Source organism: Apodemus sylvaticus, chromosome 4 (assembly GCF_947179515.1).
Source record: "Apodemus sylvaticus chromosome 4, mApoSyl1.1, whole genome shotgun sequence".
Classification (NCBI taxonomy): Eukaryota; Metazoa; Chordata; class Mammalia; order Rodentia; family Muridae; genus Apodemus; species Apodemus sylvaticus.
Genome location: NC_067475.1, coordinates 15,353,439 through 15,375,242, shown reverse-complemented (window position 1 = coordinate 15,375,242; position 21,804 = coordinate 15,353,439). Strand labels below are relative to the sequence as shown.

The window sequence follows — 21,804 nt, the reverse complement described above, 5'->3', positions numbered from 1 at the left end:
GGGTAGACCCACACTGACTGGAATTTAAGTGAAAATGTTATTTTATAATAGATTTCCATTGAACTTTTATTTTTAGTTGTTTTATGTCCTAGAATGATATTCTATGGTACCAACTCCATGAAAAAGCATTAAAATAAACCACCTCAGTAAACAAAAATATCATATAGTTTTGGGCAAATAATTATATGATGATACATGAGCCACACTAAATTAAAGAGAAAATTCAACTGAAAATCTGCTTGTTCCTGTGCAAATAAAGATTATATTACATATGTTCTCAACTACTCTTCAGCAGTCAAGCAGTTTTTGGCTGTGAGGTAGGTCTTTGGCACATAAGAAGAGTTTCAACACCAAAAATTTGTCTTTCTTTTATATCCTCAAGATCATGACGACAACTGATAAGTTTTATATTGGGGTTGTATGTTTAGTTTATTAAATAGCTTGTGTTATAGAAAATTTAAAGGATGATCAGTATCAGTTTTAGAATACCTCCTTTCAGAAAATATAGAATAAAAGTATCATGTAACACTATCCCCAAGCTCCTTCTACCTTTTATTTTTAATTTCTGTATTATCAGAAGAAGCACCACAAGATTTTTTTTTTTAGCAATTTCTAGTGGGGGCAGGTAGTGAACCTAACTTATTCATAAACCAATTGAATTCAAGAATCTTTCCCTCCGAGGACATCTTAGGAATTAGTGTTAGTATCATAATGTATGTGTTCTAATAGTTGACGGATTAATTGCATCTACCTTCCTTAGCCATGGGAATCCCCAACCTCTTTGACAGGTTCATAAGTCATAATTTGTATCATCACAGAGCATAGCCCACACATAAGATGTCATCACATACAGAAAGAAGAAATGAAGGTGATCCTAAGGTGTTGTAACCCATGGTACCACCTAGTGACTTTCTTTTTAAAGCAACGACCTAATAACTGACACGCAGTTTCTATGGAAACACATCTTTAATTTCTATGATCCTTCTATACAGCACTTCCTATGGCCTCATGTATCTTAGGTAGAAAAGGGTAATCTTGTCCAACTGTTGTTTTTGTTACCATTTGTGGTTTACTGTTTTTTTCTCTTACAGGAAGATGATTAATTATATGTTTTATAATTCATTTTAATCATAGGGCTACCCAGGTCCTCCTGGGGCTCCAGGACCCATGGGTCCACTTGGATTGCCTGTAAGTATAGAGCAGACTTGTGGTCCTTTCTTGAAGGTCCACTTTAATTTAAATTCATCGCTTTGCTGTGCCATCTTTTTGAGTCTCATTTAAATCAGCTATGTATAAGATAATTGAGATTGCTCCCCTCCCAAACCATATGAACATTCTGAAATATTTCTTGGTATCTTGAGTTTCCTTATCCCTACTATTTATAGTCACCAAATTCAGTTCTCTAGCCTAAACTTAAAAGAAAAAAATTAATCCTCCTTTTGTAAGAAAATAGAATCAGTAGCTAAAATACAGCGGACAGCCAAGGAATTAACAAAACATAAGGAGTTGTTTTAAAATGTTTTTCTTGAATTTTGCAAATACTCTCAAACAAACAGTTAAAATTCATAGGAAATGTGCCTTTGGTAAGTAACACTTGAGCTTTGAATATATTCCATCTGTTGTTTTCAGAAAGATAATTAAATCTCGCCCCTAAAGAGAAAACATTCACTTGTCAAGGCTTGACAGTTACTGTGGACATGAATCTGAAGAAGTTCAGCCTCTGTGGTGTCTGGGTAGAATTTCTCTCCACAGAAATTATTTATATTATGTCTCATGATGCTTCCATTCTATAAAGGAAGCTGATTTTCTAGTGTATCCATACACTTACTGTTGACTTCTAAAATAAAAGAGACCAGAGCATATTTATTTGTTCATCTCTTCACTCACAGAAAAGAATGAGTTAACTTGAGACCCTGAAATTTGGCCCACTTTTATCTATATAAAGTTTACAACTAAACAGAAGACAGTCAAGGGTTGTTAAATTAAAATCTCGGTGCTGGAATCAGAATATCTCTCTCTGAGTATGTGGTTGGGGGGGGGGTCACAAAGGTACTGACACAACACAGGGCAGTGTCACTGTCATTACAGTGACAAAAAGGAAAGACCAGGGACCTGAAGGTGACACACGCTTTGGCTGCAGGACCCAGAACATCAATCTCAAATTGACCAGAAAGTCCTTGCTGGCTTTCTTTCATAGTGTTTGAGGGTGCTGTGTGGCTTGCTGATGGAGAAAGGTCTTAATCAAGGCTAGGCTTTTGCATGACATATTGACAACCTACCAGGCAAGCTGCATTGACCTGTGCAATAGTGATGTTGTGGCTTTGGGGGAACCAACTGCTTGTGGACTGTATTTGAGGTCTCCTGTCAGGAGGGCATTCATGTCTGGTATTGTCAACCTGATCAAAAACCCAAGGCTCTGAAGATCACATACCCTACTGAGGGACCTACTTTATTGTTTGGCTAAATGATCAATCATATTGTCAAGAATTGCCTTCTAGAACAACAATATCAACCAACCAGTCCCCCCCCCCCCCCGCTTCCTCTCCCCTCCCCGGCCCAGAGCTCCCAGAGATTAAGCCATCAACCAAAGAGTACAGATGGCTTTAACTTCATATATAGCAGAGGATTGCCTGATCGGGCATCAATGGGAAGAGAGGTTCATGGTCCTATGAAGGCTTGATATATAACCTGGTATAGGGGAATTGAGGACAAGGAGGTGGGATAGGGTGGGTGAAGGAACACCCTCATAGAAACGGGGAGGGAGGATAGGATAGGGGGTTTCCAGGATAGGGGTGAACCAGGAAAGGGGATAGCATTTGAAATGTATATAAGGAAAATATCCAATAAAAAACATAGGAAAAAGAATTGCCTTTTATAAATTTATATATGTGACCTACCTTTGTGCTATAGTCTAGGATTCTTTATAAGAGACTGAAATATATTAAATTTGACTTTAAAGTAGCAACCTAATTCCCGTTTTAGATACATTAACTTAAAATCACTTATAGTGCTCATGGGTTCAGAAAATATACAAATTTTATACATTGGGTTATAACAGATATATTTAATAATAGAAAAATAATTGTAACAGTAATAGCCATTGCTTCTTTGATGGACCAGAGATATTAGACTGATATCACTGGCTAAGAGGATTTCTCCTTCCTCGTTTCCCTTGTACATTCCTTCTGAACACTATTTGTCCAGTGAATATTAAACCCTTCCAATTCATTTCACCCATAAAAGCATTTGTCCAAAGAGTGAAATATTTTTTTTGTTGGTTTCTTTTTTTTTTATTTGATATAATTTATTTACATTTCAAATGATTTCCCCTTTTCTAGCCCCCCCACTCCCCGAAAGTCCCGCAAGCCCCCTTCTCTTCCCCTGTCCTCCCACCCACCCCTTCCCACTTCCCCATTCTGGTTTTGCTGAATACTGTTTCACTGAGTCTTTCCAGAACCAGGGGCCAAGAGTGAAATATTTTAAAAGCAGAACACTGGGAAGGGACACATGGCATTGATTAATTAAAATTTATTTGTAGGGAAACAACACATGGTATTTATTAATTAAAGTGTATTTGTAGGGAGATAAATAGATTTCATTTTTAAAAATCCATCAATTCAAATAAATGTCAGATAAGAAAGTACAGCTATTATTCTAGTAACAGTGTTATGAATTTGTCATCTGAACTTTGAACTTTTCAACATGTAGGGTCTTGTTGGGGCGAGAGGTGCACCAGGGAGTCCGGGCCCTAAAGGACAAAGAGTAAGTAACAAAAAAGTGTGTTATCCTCAAAAGAGTCATGTCACAGTGATGTGTTTGACAAGGCCAGCTCTGCACAGCTTAGAATCATACTCACATGTCGGATTTTTGCTGTTTTTATTCTGTTAGAGGAACTGCCTATAGCAATTGAAATATAACTAATAGAACAACTAATATAACTATGTGTTATAGTTACATAACTAGTAACTAATAATCAAAGGTATTTTAATCATTATTACTTAATAATTAATATGCAGAAAAATGTGAAAAAGAATATTTATCTACCAAGTTGTCTCTTACACATTAACACATTTTATAAAAGCATCAGGCCGCCACTTAAATATTTGTCACATAAACTTTATGTTTATTGTCTTTTTTTGATACTCAGAGATACCGTAAGAAGGCACAGGCATAGACAGCACTGTATCACAGATATTATAACCAAGGAATTATAACCAGGGCCCAATGAATGTGATCCTTAGAGACAGAGAAATGCCTCAACCTGTATTCAGCCCTTGATATGTCTTACTCCTAAGCCAATGTTTATCTGATGCCACATGGAATATTAAGCAATGCTTTTCCTCATCTGAACGTGTGCCTTTAAAGGCGGTATTTCAGGCACTGCCCTTCCGTTGCCTTAAATTTTAGAGCCACTGGAGACTCTTTTTAAATTCTAAAACATGGTCTCTAGCTAACAAAGACTGTTAAAAAAAATAATAAATATGAAAGCACCACCACAGTTTCCCAATTGTAAGATTGAGAGAGAGAGAGAGAGAGAGAGAGAGAGAGAGAGAGAGAAAGTCCTATAGACTCCCTGTTGGAGAACAGCTTTAATTTTACGTCTTGTATGGTAGGTGAGGACTGAGGAGAGATCTTTGTCTTTATTATTACTTATTTTACAAAAAACCATTTTCCTTCCTGGCTTTTAGACTGCCTGTCTGCAAACATCAGTGACAGCTGATCCATTTTAGCATAAATAAATTTAAAACTAAGAGAGAAGGGATCTGTGCCCTTCCTGGTGGCCAGAGTGATCCTCGCTGAGGTGTTTACTCAGTCCAGTATGAGTCCTAGAGAGGAAGCACAACAGCTTGTGGCAGGTGGATTAAAAAAATACTTATCCCAACCTTTTATTAGTCGAGTGATTTAGGTCTCAGTGACTCTCAGGCAAGTCCATGTCCCTAACCACCACAGTACATGCCGAACCACTTGGATGATCTCATAAATCCTATTGCATTCACTTGCTCTGCAGTTTTCTAACTTCACTGGGACCATGGATAGCTTCCTGCTTTCCTGACATGTCACGTTGCCCTCAGCTCTCACATCTCCAAGCCTTTCCATCATTTTCCAGATACAGTTCCCTGACTCTCTTCAAATGGTGCCACACAATTTTAAACCATGTCACTCAGGAATTTCTACAAAAGGAAATTTTGTTAGGGGATTAGGGTATCTTTCTTCACTAGGAGAATATTATTAATAGTAGACTTCATACAAAAAATATGTAACTGAATGGAGATGGGAAGATGGCACATTTGTTAGGAGGACTTGCTACTCAGTCATGAGAACTAGTGTTGTGTTGCCAGCATCGTGTAAAGTAGCTCACAACTACCTGTAACTCCAGCTCCAGGAGATCTGATGATCTCTTACGGCCTCCACAGACATTGGATGGACACACACACACACACATTCACTCACTCACTCACTCAGATTGATCTGGCCTATCGAGGTAAGTTGGAAAGGTGTCTGGCTCCAAGATTTTGGGTACAACCACAAAAGCTAAGGGAATCAATTCTTCTAGCACACCTGTCACTACTTTGTATGACAGGATCCTGAAGGGAAACTCTACTCGTAGGTACATACATTCTGAGCCACACAGAATGGTCTAATGCTAATTCACTTTTCCTGTTTGGTCTAGGATTTATACTGTTCTCAAACAGTCATACAAATACCATAAATGGTAGAACCATTCCTGAGAGATTCTGCCTACTGACAACCCATAGTATACTACCCAACCTGATTTCTTACAGTTTATATAACACTTAACTAATAACCCAGAGGATTCTATGTCAACTAGTCCTCAAGTTTCACACACAGTGGGCTTTCCAATTTTGTGACTTATTATCTTGAGACTGGGAAATACTATGGAATACTAAAATCTACCAAGGGAAAGGAAAATTAAGGCAGGCAACAACACCAATGTCTAAAAAGTAAGGTAAACATAACAGTATCATGAAAAATTTTCTAACCTGCAGTGGGACAATTGTATATTTGTACCATTTACATAGCTGCAAAGTTTAGCAAGATAAGTATTAAAATATAGTCATAAATATATTAAATTATTATATAAATGCCCCCTTTTTTTAAACATTAAATATCTTAAACATTAAATGCCTTAACTTTTTCCTAGCCGGTATGTTTAGTTGGACAACAGTTAGGTAAAGAGAAGTTATTTAATATACTAAAACTACTTCGTGCAGTTCATAAAATCCTTGCTTTTAATAGATGATATAAGCTGACATATTTGCTACTCTCTCCCAGATGATGGAGGCTTGGCCTGAAGGGAGCTAGGAGTCAGCACAGCCTGAGGCGCTGCTGTTCACATACAGGCTGACACTTGGAGTATCACTGATAAAAAGGACCCTTGACACCGGTCAATATTTCCTTTCATGTCCAGCTGCCAACAGGAGAAATGCCAACAGCCAAGCAGACTCACCTACACACATAGGCAGGAACTAAAGCCTTGATCACAACTCTCTTTAAACTCCACCCTCAATCTCTAGAGCATTGGCAGAAAGAGGCAGGCAGCTGGCAGATTTAGTCTTGAGACCATGTCATTTAAGACTGAGATGGGGTAGAGGAATAACTTCTTTAGAAATATGCAACGATTTAGGGTTTTCTCTTCAACAGTGACACCTGTGTTGTGATAAACACTCTGCAAGTTGGTCCCTTCGAGGAATTTGCATGTCATTTCTAAGGTAGTGCCTTCGGTAGCATTTGTATTTAAGACCAGTGCTAGGCAATTGCTAAAGTATCTCAAGTGATAAAGTTTTTTTCCTCTGCTCTGTCCAAAGTTTACATCAGGGACCTTTCCTCAGGAGTCCTGACAGTGTTGATTTGCTTCAGTTGATCACTTGGTTCTGGCTGTGTAAAGCAAGGGTCAGAAAAGGACTGCTTGGCATCTTAAGTTAGGCATGTGAGTAAGTTGAAAATTAATAGGGGTCATATTAAGATCCAGATCTGGCTTCGAGAACAGCCGAGTCCATCTGTCCTGTGAATACAGCTATGTCCCTCATTCATGGACACTCAGCCTGTCATAACCTATCACAGACGTCATGGAAATGGCTCAGGATTCTCATAAAAGTCCTCCTAAGCGAACCAAGCATGCAGTACATGTTAAAGTTTTAGTAGACTATAGCTTTCTTCTTTTAGTTCAGCATTTACATGAACTAGAAGATCCATAGCCTGACACCTAATGCATTAGGTCACACATTGCTCTCTCATGGGTCTGGCTAACTCTTTAAAGTATTTACTAATGTTTCAAATATGCAATATGCTTTTCTTCAATGGAGCTGAGCTATTTAATCTCACTCTGGCTTTAAGAACCCTCTCCCAGCTCACAGCAGCCAGCTGTGACATTCCTAACAGGGAAAAGTCTGGGTAGTCTGTGTATGTTGCATGCTTTTACCCAGAAAATGAGAGATCCCAGAGACACTCGGAGGAGTGGCCCCTGGTTCTGGAAAGATTCAGTGTAGCAGTATAAGGCAATACCAGAACAGGGAAGTGGGAAGGGGTGGATGGGAGAACAGGGGGAGGGAAGAGGGCTTATGGGACTTTTGGGGAGTGGGGGCCCAGAAAAGGGGAAATCATTTGAAATGTAAATAAAAAAATATATTGAATAAAAAAATAAAGTATTATGCCAAATTATGTGCCTATTGTAATGCCAGTGTCCGATTCTCCTAGGCCTTGTCCTGAAGTTTATTTTGTCTTAAGAGTCATATCAGAAGTTGGGTTATGTCTGCCAGCAGAGGGAATCCTACTATGCTGTCAGGCTATGCCTTTAGCTCATTAGCTCACTCTGGGCTGAAGCATAGACAGTGCCAGCCTTCCTTAGAACAGGGCTCCCAAACCCTCACATGGTGACTTTGGCCTTGTGACCTTAATGTGACCTCCTGATTTAAGACTTTTATTTTTACACTGTACATGGTTATCTTTATCACTGGGAAGATAGAAATCAATATCTCTTGGTAAATGAAATAGTAAATGTAAAAAAAAAAAAATTAAAAGGCCAGTAGTTCAAAGATGAAGTGCTTGCTAGAGGCCCTGATTTACTACCAGGATAATAACATCCGTATCAACAGTAATCACTGTGAAATGGTCTGCATAAGTGTGCTTTGATGTAAAACCTTATACAAATATTTTATATAAATTTAGATTTAATAGGGAGATCCTTATGGATCCTCACGGGGTGTTGGTGCTCTCCCCAAAGCCTTGAGGGTATCTGGGAGTACACTTTGGTCAGGAATCCAGTCTGGAGAGAACAGCTTTGATAATAGAATTCTGGATCTCAGCACTAGAGCCAACGCAGGGGCCCCTTCACCTCAGCCCTTGAGAGGGTCTCAGGATTGTATAATTGCTCTGTATAGAAACCTTCTGCTTACCCACCACCCACTTATTTACTTGTGAATCCCAGCTTTGTTTTGTGAGCCCCCCCTGCATGCAGCTGATAGCCTGGTCAGGCCAAGCCTTCAGGCTTCCCCACACGCTCCCTCTGTCTGCTCCTACTCAACCCATGGGGCTGACCTCGCACATCCGAGTGGCATCTCCATTCCTGGGACAAATGTGCCAGGCCCGCCTCCCTGCGGACTTCTCCTCTTGGTCCTTTGCAGTCACCTTTCCCTTGAACTATTTTACTCTTTCTAAGAAATCATAGAAATAAATTAAATATTGAATAACTTTGTGTTCCATGATGAAGAAACTCATAATTACATGTCCACACCGCAATAGCTATGTCTTTTCTACAGTAGGTGTCTATGTAGAGGGCTCAGAATTTAGGTCTATTACAAAGCCCTTCGAGATATGTATGCTTTAGAAAGTGAGATTTATCACTGTATGAGAGCAGCTGGCTGTTCTCTGCAGGTAATTCTTGAGTAGATATTGAGAAAATTTGCCTACAAGTGCCTTTCTGTACCTATTCTGAGCCCCTCTATCTTCCAGTAACTGCTGTCCAGTGGGCACATAGCAAGTGCAGTGTCTTGAACATTCATTTTCTAAAAATGCAGAGAGAAAAAGAACAATTCCAAAATAATGGAACTTAAGAAGACTGCCTAGGCAAACAATTAACTTAGAGTCCTTTTAAGAATAAATCCCTCAGGACTACTGAGAAAAGAAAGAAAGAAAGAAAGAAAGAAAGAAAGAAAGAAAGAAAGAAAGAAAGAAAGAAAGAAAGAAAGAAAGAAAGAAAGAAAGAAAGAAAGGAAGGAAGGAAGGAAGGAAGGAAGGAAGGAAGGAAGGAAGGAAGGAAGGAAGGAAGGAAGGAAGGAAGGAAGGGGGAGAGAGGGAGGGAGGGAGAGAGAGAAAGAGAAAGAAAGAAAGAAAGAAAGAAAGAAAGAAAGAAAGAAAGAAAGAAAGAAAGAAAGAAAGAAAGAAAGAAAGAAAGAAAGAAAAAGAGAAAGAAAGAAAGAAAGAAAGAAAGAAAGAAAGAAAGAAAGAAAGAAAGAAAGAAAGAAAGAAAGAAAGAAAAGAGAAAAGAAAGAAAGGAAAAATCAACTTAGGTTAGAAACACCTCAGCAACTCTTAGACCCAATTCTGTACTCATCCAACTTACTCTGTGGCATAAATTCATTAAAACATGGAGTTGATTATTATTTGTTATTAAGAGAAGTATTTCGAATTAACAATGGGATATTTTCCTTCTACCTGTAGGGACCCAGAGGACCAGATGGCCTCACAGGAGATCAAGGTGGACATGGTGCCAAGGTATTTCCACCCATTCTCATTTCATGTACAGTTAAATTTGACAGAACCATTATGTCCTGCATATCTAAATATTGATATATTTCCTTCTACTGCATAGTTTTCAATACACACCAGCCATGGTTTCTTTTTAATATTGAGGTGTGTACTTGATGCCTTGTTTTCTCTCTAGTACCATTTAGACCATGGCTCAAATTCTGACCAATCCACGTGACATTGATATTTTTTAGGGTGAAAAGGGAAACCAAGGAAAAAGAGGGCTTCCTGGTCCTACCGTGAGTAGCAAGCCATGTCTCCTTAAGAACATTCTGATGTTCTCCCTTGTGCTATTCGAGAAGGGCTGTATGGTCTGAACATTTTTTCTCTCATGTGTAGGGTAAGGCTGGAAGCCCTGGGGAGAGGGGAGTTCAAGGAAAACCGGTAAGCTTTTGTCTTTAATGTGTTAATAATTAATAGTTATTATAATTATTTTTGGTATAATTATTAATAATCGAGCTGATATGACAATTGTAACTCAACTTCACTCTCACCATGATTGATGTTTCTCTAAAACTCCTCTCAAAACAAAAGAATGTGATGCACAACTGTAATAGGACGTGACAAAATCATAGAAGAAGCTCCCAGAACCTCTCACCTAGCTTCATCCTAAGTTGCTTCAGGTTCTGTTTTGTCTTTTGCAGTGCAGAGTCAAGTGCATCTTGCTCTCATGTTATACAACTGTAAGAGTTTTTGGTATCTTATAGTGCATTTCCTACCATCTAACATCTTACCAGAATTGTACGGATTTTCCTCTGGGCATCAATAATTTCTGTGGCTGTCATCATGAAAGAGTAGAGAAATATTGAAAAATGCATTTACAAACCTTCACTTATGATAATTACACAAATGAGCACTCAGCTTACATGTATAAGTGCTTTAATTGCTTTCATTCTGTATCCTAATATGACACTGATTTGTCACATAAATATACCTTATGGCTTAAATCTAAATTATTTTGGAAAAATTCAATGGATTACAGCTGAGGAGTCAGAAAAGGCCAGGACATAGGGGCTTCTGCTGATGGTGGTTGTCACCTAGGACACTGTTTGCTTGTTCCTGTTTGAATTCTGCTGCCCCCTGCCTGTTGTCTTTCATTATAGCAATGTATTTGACAGCAGTTAAATCTAAAATACCAGCGATTTGGAAGAAAGTAAATGACTGTCCTGAAAAATGATGCGTGTTTAGCCTTGTGCACTAACTGGAGACAGGCCTTCTCAGAGAGCACCCTGGGTGTCTTCATATTCACCGTGTTTTAGTCATTACAGTCAGGGTAGCAATGCTTCTGTAGATTCTGATCACTCTGCTGTATTGCAGGCAAGGCCCAGCCCAACTTTATTTCCTTTAATTTTAAATGAAAGAGGCTCACGGAAATAGAATTACTCATGTGTATTGTTGGCCTTCCTTAGAATTTTATCTTTATCTTCTGCTTAGATAAATGGGACAGCTCCTCAATCCCATGAAAAGTGCTAGGATCATTTTACAACAGTCTTACAACAGGCAAAGCTTGTGAACTCCTGGAAGGGTAAAGCTACCTTAAAGGATGTCACAGTGTGGACAGGAAATGATTGTTTGTGATAACTGTTGATGTTTATGAAATCTTTGCCCACATTGATTCCTCATTATGTGAAGTGAAATTTTAGGGCAGAGAACATTTCATAGGGAAAGCTAAGTAAGCCCCCAAAAGCCACAGTATCTCTCAGAGTCATCTTACAGTCCCCAGTCCTTTAGATAGTGTCAAAAGTAAGCAATTTTCTGTAACACAAAGACGTATTAGAGATCCAATAGCTTTTCTTTCATGCTCCGAAAAATGGCCCAACCTTGACTTAGTAGGTTGGCTATCTAGAGCTTGTTCTGTTCATCCTTGAAATGAAGAAACTAATAGCATCTGTGAAATCATCCTTCCCTAAATCCCCTGCTCTTATTCCTTCTCTCCCTTCTCCCCCTTTTGTTTCTGTAGAGATTGACCCGGGGTGCTCTATCATGCTCTATTTTCTCCGGCAAGAACTCAGACTATCAGAATGATCAAAACATATTAAGTGAATCAGACAATACACATGTTACTTTAATAATCCTGACAAGCAGGAAGTGTACTTGTCTATGGCCCAACACTGATCCCATCCATCTGTAGAACTGATCCAAAAGTCAAAATCATAAAGACCATGATTCAACGGCTTTGTGGGTCATGGAGCCTGGGAGGCAGTATTTGATTATCTAAATCAATCATGAAAATTACAACATTTCACACATTACCAAGTGTTCGATAAAAGCATCCTTTCAATCAATGCCAGGTGCATAAAGATCTCTCTGATCCTGTTTGCCTCTCTCTTTTCCCCTTTAATTTTTTTCTAATGTTCCTTCATGAAATCCCATTATAGCTTTGTTCAATTTTGACTACGTTTTCTTCCAGTAATGCTGTTCTGGAATTCTGTTTAATGCATCCATCTTGCTAGCTGTCATGGGCTTGCAGTTTACCTGATGTGTTCTCACCAATTTTCTCTTAACCCAGCTGGTCTTGTTCTTTATCTTGAACATATTCTAGTTGGATCTTGCTTTTTAGCCTCATAATCTCTGCCTTTTAATTAGAGTATTTGGTTCATTTCTATTTAATCTAATTGCTGTGACTGGACTTAGGTCCACTATTTTACGCTTTGCTTTGCTTTGTTTTGTTCAGTGCCTTCTGTCTGTAAATTATATATTAAGTTGCCTATTAGCTTTTGATTTGTACTCCTCATTATTAACTTTAGTAGTTATTCTAGGTCAGGATCAGCAAACTTTTCCCATAAAATGCTAGCAAGGAAGCATTTATGTTCCAGAGTATATATGTAAAAATTTACAGCCCATAGGACAATTTATTAACATGCTGTCGTTATACTCTGGTTAATTTACATATTACATCCACATGCATTATGAAAGTTCATTGTACACAAAGCTTTCAATGAATATTAATAAAATTTTGCTTTAACATAAATTAGTTGTGTGCTTCAGAGCTTGGTGTGAGGAGATCGTCTCTCTATCCATCTTCTCATTTGCCATTTCTAGTGATCTTCATTCCTTCTAGAAGGTTTGAATGGCTAAGTGTTCTCATTTCCCTGGAGCCTATGAAACGTCTTCTAAGTTCCTTTTAGGAGAGTCTGCTAATGGTGAATTATCCTTTGAATTGTGAAATATTTTGTTCCCCTTTAATCCTGAGGGCAGTTTTCAGTGTATATAAAACTCTAGGTGTCATTCAGCACCATAAAGAGGCCATTGGGAGAAAAGGGCCCTCAGGGGAAACCTTCATGTATTTCTGTCATCGTCTCTTTATGGAGTGGGTCACGACGCATGTTTTGTGTTTAGACATGGCGTTGGTCAAACAGCACTGGCTCTGCCACTCACTGTTATGTTTTGGCTTTGTATAAATTACTCCATTGTTTTGAGTCTCAGTTTATCTATACTTAAAAATGAATATCTGAGTGGGAGGAATGGAAGAGATGGGTCAGGGGTTATGAGCACATCCTGCTCTTCCAGCAGATCTGAGTTTGATTACAGGCATTTACACAAGGAGGCTCACAGCCTCCTGCAGCTTCAGCTCAGAGGGATCAAAAGACCTCTACTGGTCTCCACAGGTATCTGCACTTTCATGTTACACACACACACATAATAATAATAAATAAATAAATAAATAAATAAATAAATAAATAAATAAATAAATAATGATAATAATAAAAACAACAGTAAGAAGAAGAAAAATGACCTTTTTGTGGTTATTTATACCCACCACAGTCTCTGTTAGTCTCATGGTTGTTCATCCCCATAATTCCTGCGCTGAAGCCGTGGAGTAGTCAGCTCTGCTACAGAGCCATATATCATTAATAACATCTGGAAAGCCTTAAGCAGAATTTTTACTTTAAGCTAATTTGTGCTTTTCCTCTTAATCATCAATAAAAATTCGAGAACATGGAAATTGAGTCCTTGCTTTGCAAAGTGACCCCTGTGCAGAATCCACAGCATTAATGGAAACACTAAGTTGGTTCTGTGTCCAAGCATGCTTTACAGAGCAAACCAAGCAGACCGCTGAAAGGTCTGCACCTCCTTTACACGCGTCAGTTAGCATAGCAGGCAAAGAAAGGCCTTTGTATTGATCCTGTCTATTAATTTAGGAGCTTGAAGTGAATAAAGAACATATGATTTTCAGAACTGAAACAGAGCTTTAGCCACAATAAGTAAATGAATGTAATTTTAAAATGAAAAAAAGAACAGTTTTGTTTCCTCTTACATAGAACTAAAATATACCCCATCAATTCCATGTCTAACATATGCCCAAAGTAATGGAAAGCCACAACTCAGATATTGTACACCCATGTTCACAGTGGTATGTTGAAAATAGCCTAAAGCTAGAGCAACCTAAGTGACCTCTGACAGGTGAATGAGCAAAATGTTTTTTATGCACCCATAGGAATATTTTCCCACTTTTAAAAGGATGCTTTGACACAAGCTAAAAGAAAGAACTCTGAAGACATTCTACCCAATAAATAAGGCAGACACACAAGAGAACGGGTGTCATACGATCTCATGATAATTACCTAGATAGTCAAATTTATGGAGACAGAAGTAGTTACAGGGAAAGAGGCAGCAGGAATAAGTGAATTATTAGCAGGATCTCAACTGGGAAGATGAAATGTTTCTGGAGATGGATGGTGGACGTGGTTGATAAACAATGTGGATCTATTTAATGCTAAAGAATTATATTCTTAACTGTGCTCATGGTAAATCTTATGTACAAAAAGAAAAAATGAGGAATACATAGAAAAGACCCCACAAGCAAAGGCAGGTATGTAAACTAGCTAAAGCATATTTGAACGTGCCACTTTTCTACAAATTTCTCATTTGTTTGTCAAGGGCCTACAAGGACTCCCTGGCAGCTCAGGAGAGAGGGGGCCTGCCGGAGAACCTGTAAGTTTCTTTATATCCTTCTAATGTGGCTTTCCTATGAAGTCCGTTTAATTTCCACAATTGTGTCTGCAGGGCTGAAGGTAGCTTGCTTTAGAAGCAGTATTGACCAGAGAGAGCAAAGACAACGTCTAGAGAATGGGTGTTTACTGTATCAATTCTGTAGAATACATACAAACAAACATATATACATACATACATAAACACAGACATACATATACACATACATGCACACACATACATACATACACACATACATACACACATACACACATACATATATACACTTACATACATACACACATATACACATACATACACACATACATACACACAAATATACACTTACACACATACACACATACATTCATGAAACATACATGTGTGTGTATTATTATAGTTTTTGTTATTTTTATGGCTCCATGTAGTTGAATTTGGTGCTTTCGTCTGTGACTGTTAAAAGAGGCATATTTCTGTGTTTGACAAAAGAAAACTTTTAGTGATGGTCAGAAATGCTCTTTCTGGATGGCGTGCAGTTCTTATAATTGGTACATTACCACACACAGAGTCAACAGCTCTATAATAAAAGCCATATAGTGAAGCAAGTCTGTGTATCTGATTGGCCTAAATATACAAATATGATAGAAATGCTGTTACATCAGCTGTACCAAAACATATGCCATGATTCCATAACTATGATTCAGTCCTGGAGTCTCGAGCACGGGAAGAACTCCAGCACGCTCCTGTCTCACAGCTTAGCCCTTACTGACAGTGAAATCATTCTTTAGGGCAGTCATGTCAGATGTCAGATGCTGTAATGTGCTTCTGAGATTCATAACACAAAATAGTCTTTTGAGCCACTGGGTTGATATTATCACCAGTTGACACACAGCTTGCAGGTGGCCTTTGCATAATTAAGTAAGTTAGTTACAAGTGGAAAAGTTTACCAAAGTGTACAATGTTCACACTCAGCCTATGATGTAAGCTCATGGAACAATAAGGGCTCACAATGTGTGTAGATCTGGCCCGATAAGCATCTAAGATGTGGCATGAACTTTGCATAACTAAGCCTTTGGTTTACCCTCTGTTTTATGTGCCCCAACCTGCTGTGCTGTCACTGAAGCTGATTTGACCTGAAATAGCACAGTGCACTTTTGCTACATGGACAGGACAGCTTAGTTAACACTCTGAAAACCCCACAAGCCAGAGACCGTTTCTTTACCTTTGCACTCTCTTCTCCTGGTACAATGCCCAGCAAACTCCAATTATTCAATGTGTGTTGGTTAAACTGAATAAACAAAGGGTCATTTACCCAATGCTATCATGGGCACAGTAAGCAACATTTGACTGGGGAATTGGTATGAAGACCCAAGAGATTTTATTAGATAAGTGTGTCAGTGGAGCTGTGGTCACAGTAGAGACCAAAATCTTAGGATTTAAATGAGTAAAGACTTATACTTTAAATTGATACAAGGAAACACTTCTTAGCAAAATGACTTAATAGTGCTTAAAATGTCAACATGAAGGTCATGGGGTCATGGAACTGGCAAATAAAATATAAACCAATTTATGATGGACTAACAGATTTTGTATCATATATTTGAACTACTGTTTCAATAATAGAAATGAATGAAATTGGTAAAATAAGTACAAAAAATAAAATGTGTTTTACACTTTAACAATAATATAAGAACTGAAACCTTTTTTCTACATTATAAGGCAAAGCATTGCTATTCCAGAGTTAACTGTTCATTCAGATTCAATCAACAATTATTTATTAAGAATCTGCTCAGCCAGGCGGTGGTGGTGCATGCCTGTAATCCCAGCACTCTGAGAGGCAGAGGCAGGCAGATTTCTGAGTTCGAGGCCAGCCTGGTCTACAGAGTGAGTTCCAGGGCAGCCAGAGCTACATGGAGAAACCCTATCTCAAACAAATCAAATCCAAAAGAACAAAAACAAACAAACAAACAAACAAAGAATCTGCTTTATGCTTACTGTGTTTAACAGTAAGCATGAAGTTTCCAGTCTGGTGATAAGCACATTATTGATTCAATAATTACATATAAAATTAGATAATTATGAATTGAGATAAATACAAGAAAGTACAGTCAGAACTCAATCCCACTGGGGGAGTAGCTCAGTGCTCAGTGGCAGTCTGTGAGCACTCAAAACCTCCATATTAAATGAAATAGTGTCTTCTCATCTCTTATTCATTTCCTCCTGTGTACTTTAAATCATCTCTGGGCTATTTATAATACTTAATAAAATATAAACCTATGTAAATAATTGCTATAGTATATTGTTTAAGGAACAGTGTGAAGAAGAAAAAGTCTGTATGTGTCTAATGTAGACATTTTCAAAGATTGTTTTCTTTCTTCTTTTTTCTGTATTTGATTAAATCCATGAGTGTAGAACAGCTAGAGAAGGCTATGTAGGAATTCAGACTTAGAGGACCTATGATGAATAAACTGTGATGATGTAGCAGCTCAAGAAAGCTTCCATGAGCAGAGCACTGTGGTCTGACAGGAAAGTTACAGTTGTTTGAGCCAAGATGAGGAGCATTTGTTCCAGAACTACAGGACAGGCTACATGGCTAAGACAGTTGGACAGAAAGCAGGTACAACACAAGACCAGAAAGGGACATACTGACCACACACACAGCTCTATGCCCCCCATCCCAAAGGATTTGTACAGTTATCTTAAGGACTAGGGAGAAGGAACAGTGATCAGATTATAAATATTATCAAACCACATAGATGAAGGAGTCAAGAGCCAAGATCCAAATAAGATGCGACCAAAAGTCTGATAAGCAGGTAAGAAAGAAGTGGAGAGGAAAAGGATTCCAAAGTGTTTTAAGAAGCAGTGGGAGAGACAGGGCCTGTGTGTGAGTGCCACGCCCCAGAGTCTGGCTTTTTGCTTTGAATATCACTTCTTGGAGCAGGAAGTCAAATGAAAGCCTGGGCTGGAAAACTTAACGTTACACACTGACTGAGGAATATGAGATGCCTTTGATACACAGTACGTTGTCTGCTGGATTCAGATCAGAGCAATGCACTAGAGTGATAAATATGAGACGTGGGGCTGGAGATGGCTCAGAAGCTAAGAGCACTTGCTGCTCCTGAAGAAGACCTGCGTTTGCTTCCCAGAAACGGGAAACCGTGTGGCAGCCCACACCACCTGTGACTCCAGCTCAGGGCATCTCATGCCCTCTTCTGGCTTTAGTAGGCACCAGATATACATTGGGTTCACGTATATACATGGAAGCAAACACTCACAAGCACATGAACATCATTGCTTGGAGACAGCAGAAATGAGAAAGAAGAAAATGTCTTTCGAAAGACATACCAGGACCAACAAGGCTAACTGACTCAGTGGCTAACATGCCTAGCCTACTGCTAAGCCTGGCCACCTGAGTCTGATCCCAGGGACATTTATAGTGATTTATAGTGGTAGGAGAGGGAGGAGGAATTACTCCTGTGTTACCTTCTGACTTCCATCTGTGCTTTGCGGCAAGTCACACACACACACACACACACACAAAATAAATATAAATAAATAAATACAAAATAGATAATGAGAATTGACCTTAATTTCAGTTGATGGTCCTTTTATTCTACAGGAGTGAACCTTTTTTTTTCTACAGAGTAGGATTCATATTCCAAAGACCTGAGCATAAAGGATGGGTTTTATAGATGGCCTAGTCAGAAGACATCAGAAACAAAGAGCAAAGGCAACCTAAAGGAGCTTCTAAATGAATGTCATTGTAAAGAGAAGCAGACAGGTGGTCCAGGTACCGCCATGTAATCTTGGCGGGTTAAAGCTGGAGGCGCACCATCACACTGGGATGGCTGAAGCTGGCTTGTTCGGAGGTTTACACCCCTGCTGGATTCCTCAGAGGATCAAGATGGCTGTGTCTTGTGTTTGGTTCCTTGTTGCTCTCTAGTGTTTGCACTTCACTCCGTCTGTTTTGTCCGGGCTTAATGAAAAGTCTTGATCCCAAACAATGACCTTCTCCAATGACTTTTGTAGTGGATGGAAGGCTGAAGTTAAGTTTTAAAACTTTCGATGTTGGCAGAAAAAATAGGAACAGCAAAAGTAAAGGCTAAAATAAGTGAGGGGAATCAAACATATAAACTGGATGATTCAGACTTGCCTTAGTAGGTGGGAGTGAGCATAAGAGACAGGCTATGGCTGGCAATCCCTTCTCTGTTTTACAGACCAAGGGTCCCTAAAACAGCCACCCTGTGTGACTCCTTCAAGCTGTGACCACAACAACATGAAGTAGCTGAGACAAAGACCACATGACTCGCAAACCTCCAAATGCTAGCTGAGCCTCCAAGACAAGTTTAGTGTCCATTATCCTGTGATCTCATTTGGTCCTCGGACCCTCCCTTGTTCTCTGTAGCCTTTGCGTATCCCATGGTGGTGAGCAAGTATAGGGGCAAGAACTACTGCAAATGTAATGCAAATGCCCAGGAATTGGGACATTTCTTATAAATAAAGTAAATATACATGCCAGGAGCAAAAAAGAAACCTTCATTCAGTAATAGAATACACATTCTTTTGGAACTCACATAAAACATGAGCCAAGATAGACCATAGTGTGGGCTAAAATGTGCATCTTAACAAATTTCAAAGAATAAATATAATGTCTCTTCACAGAGCATTGTGCATTAAGTTAAAAACTAATTATAAAAACACACTGAAAAAAATCTCAAAATTCAAGATATTAAAAAAACACTTCTAAATAATACCCTGATTAATAATGAAACTTCCTGCCAACGACATAGCTTAGCAGGTAGAAGGGCACAAGATTAATGGCCTTAGTTCAGTCCTTGGAACCCACAGAGGAAGAAGAGAACCACGTCCTTCTAATAGTTCTCTAGCCACAACACTGGGCCACACATAAACCCATAAACCTATGTAAACAAACACGTATACACATGCACACACATAACAACATAATAATAAAACTCAAAAGAAAAATTAAATATCATAGCTAAATTAAAGTGAAAGTACAGCCTAAAAAATTGTGGATTTGAAGGAAATTTGCTACATAAATTTTAGAGGAGCAGGAGAGATGGAGCAGGTCCCTCGCTCTTCCAGAGGACCCAAGTTACCTCCCAAGGTCCACATAGCAGCTCTCAATTGTCTGTTACTTCAGGCTCAGGGGATCCAGCACCTTCACAGAGACACACATACAGGCAAAACACCAATGTATGTAAATAAATTGCATGTAAAATATGCATGTATTTTGGTACATGCAATTTATTTACATACCAATGTATGTAAATAAATGCATGTAAAATAAAAATAAAAGAATTGTGTTTTTTTATTTTAAAAAATATTAGAAAGAAAAATGGTTACAAATAGACTAAACTTCCACTTAGAAACAAGAGAAGATTAAATATAGATTAAGCATAATAAAGTAAATAATAGATAGAAAGCCCAAAAACTAATTCAAAAAATCAATTAAACCAAAAGCAGAGAAAATTTCTCAATCCCTGGGCAGAATAATTAAGAGATTAATAAGAAAATGCAAACTACTAATATCAGAAATAAGAGAGAAGTCATGTCTACTGATTGCATAAAGGATTAACAGAGCTTATGTCCACAAACTCTGTAACATAGACATTAATACTTAAAAAACTATTTTACCAGAGCTCACCTAAAGACTGATCATTTGCATATGACTATGTGAGTTAACTACTTAACTCAATAATCAATAACTCTACAAAGCAGAAAGCACAGCCCTGGTGATCTCGTGGAGTAAATCTACTAAACATTTAGCAAGCAAATGGCAGATCTGTATAGCTTGAGATGGGGAGCTTCTTCCTGGCTCACTCCAAGAGTCAGGAATTATCCCAGGACCAAAACCAGACACATATGTTACAGGGAAAGAAAAGCACAGACCAATCTCACTCAGGAACATAAGTACAAAATCCTCAGCAGAATATTAGATCAGTCCCACACCATTGCTCGTACATCATAACAAGTAGGATTTATTCCAGATATGCAGGGAAGTTTAATATTCAAAACTGTATGTAATCCATCAACCTAATAGTCTAAAGAAGAAAATACAGTGTCATAAATACATCCAGGAAAATTATTTGACAAATTCCCATATCCACTCATGCTAAAAATATAAAATACAGACTCTGAACAAACTGGAAACAGGAGGGGCACCCTAAGCTTCATGAGAAAAAGCTTATGAGGAAAATAACCTTGAAGCCACAAAAATGGATATAATTCCTTACATTCATGCAACATAATATTATTTGAAAAAAAAAAGGAAAGAGCCATCAAGTTAAAATATTTGTAGACCAACCACAAGTGCAAAGACGCTGAATGAAAGAAGACAAACTGGAAAGCTGTGTACTATGGCATGCTGGGAAAGGCAAGTCTAGAGAGACAGTGGGAAAATTCTGATTTTTTCCTTTAAAATATTTTGTTTGCCATGTATTTGCCAGGGTTCTTAAGGAGATACATGACTGCCATGCATATTAAATAAGGTACATTGTGAAAGGCCTTAGCATGTTGTAGCTCCATTCTGTGACTGTGATAGAGCACTCTGCCCCGAATCACCGTAGGGATGAAAGGGAATGCTTCAGCTGGTAGACTGCAGTCTATCATTGAGGGGAGTCAGGGCAGGACCTGGAGGCAGAAACCATGGAGGCATGCTGTTTGCTGGCTCCATGACAGCTTTATGCTCAGCTTGCTTGCTTACAAAGCCAAGGACCACCTGCCTAGGGAATGGTGCCGCCCACAATAGACTGAGCTCTCCCACATCAACTAAAGATCATCCTCCCACAATCATGCCAACAGTTAGAGAGAGCTAGAACCACACAATATTTGATAATCATTAGGTATTCGATAAATGTTTGTTAAATGAGTGAATGAATCAGGGAATAAAATGTGACAGTACCCCTTGCCCTATTCTTATTTTGAGTACAAGCATAGTTTAGCCTCATTCATGAAGCAATACAGATGAATCAACCAAGTTAAAATTGTATTTATACAAAGAGCAAAGTAATCTGTCAATCAGATACTATTTATTGAAGTGAAGTTGAGATGGGTTGTTTATTAAAAGAGTAAATTTTGATTCTC

The 21,804-nt window shown here is 38.5% G+C and overlaps 1 protein-coding gene across 1 annotated transcript in view; it reads left to right on the top strand.

The window, feature by feature from the left end:
- Col24a1 (collagen type XXIV alpha 1 chain) overlaps window positions 1-21,804 on the top strand; it is a 265,455-nt gene that overhangs the window by 144,466 nt on the left and 99,185 nt on the right. The window contains exons 27-32 of the mRNA XM_052178477.1: window positions 1,135-1,188; window positions 3,709-3,762; window positions 9,679-9,732; window positions 9,960-10,004; window positions 10,105-10,149; window positions 14,647-14,700. Coding sequence (XP_052034437.1) covers window positions 1,135-1,188; window positions 3,709-3,762; window positions 9,679-9,732; window positions 9,960-10,004; window positions 10,105-10,149; window positions 14,647-14,700 — 306 coding nt within the window. The remainder of the gene's footprint in view (window positions 1-1,134; window positions 1,189-3,708; window positions 3,763-9,678; window positions 9,733-9,959; window positions 10,005-10,104; window positions 10,150-14,646; window positions 14,701-21,804) is intronic.